Source organism: Cyprinodon variegatus, unplaced genomic scaffold (genome assembly GCF_000732505.1).
Source record: "Cyprinodon variegatus isolate N-32 unplaced genomic scaffold, C_variegatus-1.0 Scaffold653, whole genome shotgun sequence".
NCBI lineage: Eukaryota > Metazoa > Chordata > Actinopteri > Cyprinodontiformes > Cyprinodontidae > Cyprinodon > Cyprinodon variegatus.
This window is the reverse complement of record NW_015151106.1, coordinates 209,455-213,244: the sequence shown is the minus strand read 5'-3', so window position 1 is coordinate 213,244 and position 3,790 is coordinate 209,455. Positions and strand designations below refer to the sequence as shown.

General features: G+C 42.5%; 1 protein-coding gene across 1 annotated transcript in view; it reads right to left on the bottom strand.

The window, feature by feature from the left end:
- Positions 1 to 3,790, bottom strand: part of LOC107096819 (cytochrome b-245 heavy chain) — a 26,429-nt gene that overhangs the window by 7,137 nt on the left and 15,502 nt on the right. Inside the window, exons 8-9 of the mRNA XM_015393686.1 lie at positions 1,437 to 1,569; positions 1,263 to 1,355 (exon numbers count right to left, since the gene is read on the bottom strand). Coding sequence (XP_015249172.1) covers positions 1,263 to 1,355; positions 1,437 to 1,569 — 226 coding nt within the window. The remainder of the gene's footprint in view (positions 1 to 1,262; positions 1,356 to 1,436; positions 1,570 to 3,790) is intronic.

Sequence of the window (3,790 nt, the reverse complement as noted above, 5' to 3'; positions counted from 1 at the left end):
TCTGTTAGCTCTACGCCTGCCGAAGACACAGACGTCCATCCCCGTGAACACTGGGACGCAACTCAATGGGAAAGGAAAGGATTCTGATTTCAACCGTTGCGTATATTAGCTGCGACACATGAATCAAGATGCTATGACCGAAAACATTTGATTGACAGATGACCGTTGATGTATGATTGGTCGAATTTAGGTGTTCAGGCTGACGTAGAACTAACTGGCCTGCAGAAGATAACGGAAAAAACACAGATTTTAAGACAGGATTTCTTTTTTAAATAGAAATTTTCTAACTTTTGGGACAATACGATCTGATAAAGAGTACATGTATATGCATTCCCTACGACTTTAAATGCATTTTCTGTGTGTTTGTACGGTGTTCTTGAGTGCTGAGAAAGGTGTTTTCAAATAAAATGCATTATTATTATCAGGTTAAAGTTCTAGAAAAGATCAAGCGGGAGTCCAGAACTAAATCTGACAGTTTTTTGTGGGGTTGACTTTAGACAAAAGACGTTCCTAAAGCCTGAGACGTTTAGCCTGATAAACCAGACTAAATGGGAGATGAAAGATGTTATTTAGTCTGGCCCTGATGAATGAGAGATCGGAAGATTGTTGACGAGAACAACCTGTTGTTTTTCAAACCATGTCTGTGCCTATTGGCCAACGCTCTGACCAATGAGCACAACTGACTGTGACGTAGGAAGCGATAGAAAACTGGTGGGGGAGTGTAAACAAGACTATGCCGAGAGAGGGCCGCTGCAGACGGGCTGCCGTTAGCCCTGGCTGCCGTTAGCCTCGGAGCTCCGCTGGTTGGCGGTAGTAAATGGACCATATAGTGACACTTTAAAGTATAATTTTCTCGCCTCAAATTATCATAAAACGTACTTTTATTAAACAACAGCAACAGTAAGAGATCGCATTAGTCGTCATGCCCTTTGTCGTCACATTCAAAACACATCTCTGCTTTGTGATTGGCCCGCCAGATTTAGGGCCTGGGGCATTGATCGAGGCTGGACCACTCGCAGGCAGAAATGACTTTGGCCGCTGGTGGGCGGGGCTAGTTTACTAGGCTATTAAACGTTTGGAGAACGTCTAATTATCAGACGTTTTCAGAAATATCAGCATTTAAAAAGATTTAGGATATTTTGATGTCATGAAAGGCTGGTACTTCAAAACAATTTAGTAAACACTCGGTATGTCCTGTGGGAAGCAGGGCGCCGCCCGTTTGGACCCCATTCCTGATCAAACCCTTGCAGACTGAGGCACACCTTGGTGATGACCACTTTCTGATGGGAACGATAGATGCGGACGATCCTCTCGCAGACATACAGGATCATCGGTCCCACCACCCACTTCCACGTCTGAGGAGAGCAAAAGGTTTCAGGTAAAGATCAGAACTTTCTTTAGATCACCTCGCTGCCGGGCCTGCATCAGTGCCTCACCCCAGGTGGGTTTCCTGCAAATACGGGGACGGCGCAGCCGGACTCGTTTTTACCCCAGTCCTCGAATCTTTTGGCGCAGACGATAGGATCGTTCGTCTGGAGGCTGTTCGCAGTCTGTCCCCGGACAATTCGTCTGCAGTCAGAAACACAATGGGCTCAATATTTAACATGTAAACAGCACAAAAAGAATAATCAAGTTATGATCAACGGTGCTTAAAGACTTTTCATTCTCGTTTTTTGGTACATTTCATCAGAGGAGTAAAGGTTTAGATCCAAACATTACCAAGAAGCTTCTAAGCAGAGTTAAAGATTCATTAACGTGGTCTTCAATCCCAAGTTCCTTCAGACTTTTTTACCAATTAACTCAAGAACCAAAAGACATCAGTACATCTCAGAGGTAAGTCCAAATGATAGAAGCAAAGGCGTCTTAAGACAACAGGACTTTATTCAGATATTTCTTAAACATCAAGAAGATATGTCAGAGTCTCAGATATCTAACTGGGATGGCCTTCAACAAATAAACAGGACTTGTGATGTGACCTCAACAACGTAACGAGCTGAAACAGTTGAATCTAAAGAGGAAATCCCCAACAAGCAGCATTACTTATTATCTTTAGAGGAACATCTTGTTGGTCCACAACGAATGGTTCAAAGTCTGAAACTAAATAAGGCGAAGAACTTTTCTGTTATGATCTGCTTTTCTGGTTCTGTTCAGGTTTGATTTCTGTTATTCTGTGTTTGGTCAATGTAGTGGGAAAATTTAGTTTCTCTTATTTCATACATTGATTTATGCTATTTACTCATTATAAAAGTTTTCACTCAGTCTGTTTCACCTGCAAGGCCGCACGATTCCCCCTGTGTAAACATACTACTTCCCATAACAAGCCAGATTCTTTCTTAAGGTTTATTCATAACATGTTACTGTTTAACCAAAGTGTCCCTAATTGGTTTTGATTACTTTCCATTATTATTAGTAAGGGAAACAAACTCTGTCCAGATCATAACAGGGCTGATTACCGTGCAATAAGGGCCGCATAATGAGCTGTTCTCTCTTTGATAAGATAAATAAAGTTGAAAAACATTTTCCCTACTATAATGACTTGTATCACATTAGAATCCTTGGTTGAACTCTTCCTTGGTGTTTATTTTAGTTATCACTCTTTAGTGTTCTTGCTCTTAATTTAATATTTGCTGCAGTTTTTTTACCCACTGCAGATTAGCTATCCAGATTTCTCCAGTTCCTTCGCCATCCTCTAGTTTTTCCCTTTTGATTATTCTGTTTCTTAGTCTTTAGTCAAATTTTTGTATTTCCTCATTGCTAACAGTTGCCCCCCTATTGCCACTCTCCTTTTCCCTCAGTTCCAGTCTAGCTCTTTCTGGCCACACCTGCTCCCAGTTGAGTAATAATCTCCACACATTGTTCAGTCTCCTCCTGTCCACTATATATACTCCTCCCTTTCTGTTAATCTTGGCTGGATTATCTACAATCATCCCCGTTACTGTGCCCTGTTTCCCGTGTTCCTTGCCTGTTTTCGCCGTTTGGTTTATTTTACTTCTGTCATCATTAATTAATCCACCTGAAACCATCTCTGCCTCTGCATTTTGGGTCCTTCTGCAAACCTTCACAGACCCAGACCCTTTCAGGCTGGGCCATCAGACTGGCCTCGGATAGGATCTTCTCCTACAGCAGGTTTTAGGCTTCCCTGGATCCCTAGCATTCAGCACTTGACGACCTTTTGTGGGTTTAAATTAACTGTTTGAGTCAGTTGTTGTCTAACAGACATACCTGAAGGTGAAGGACAACAAGAACCTGAGTTGAGAAGTAAGTTTAAAGTAAAGTTAGAATAAAAATTTTTGCTTGACAAGCATCCAGGTCCATATATTCCCTTAAAATACATTCATTCCAAGCTATCGGTTACCGACCTCATAAAGTCCAGTCCAAGTCAACACAAAGTAAATGAAGCTATATTTTAGATGTATTTGTTCTCAAAGCCATTCAGAGACTATGCCCGTTTCTCGATATGTGTACTTGTGCGTTCTCATGTGCTTGTGTACTCGTGAAACGTCATCAGCCTCAGGCCTAGTACTGGTCCAATTCACAAGAACAAGAAGACCGAGAAGATGTTTTTCTTACGTTAAACCGTCTGCAGTAGCCAGGGCTAATGTTAAACCGTCTGCTGCAGCCAGGGCTAATGTTAAACCGTCTGCTGCAGCCAGGGCTAACGTTAAACCGTCTGCTGCAGCCAGGGCTAACGTTAAACCGTCTGCTGCTGCCAGGGCTAACGTTAAACCGTCTGCTGCTGCCAGGGCTAACGTTAAACCGTCTGCTGCTGCCAGGGCTAACGTCAAACCGT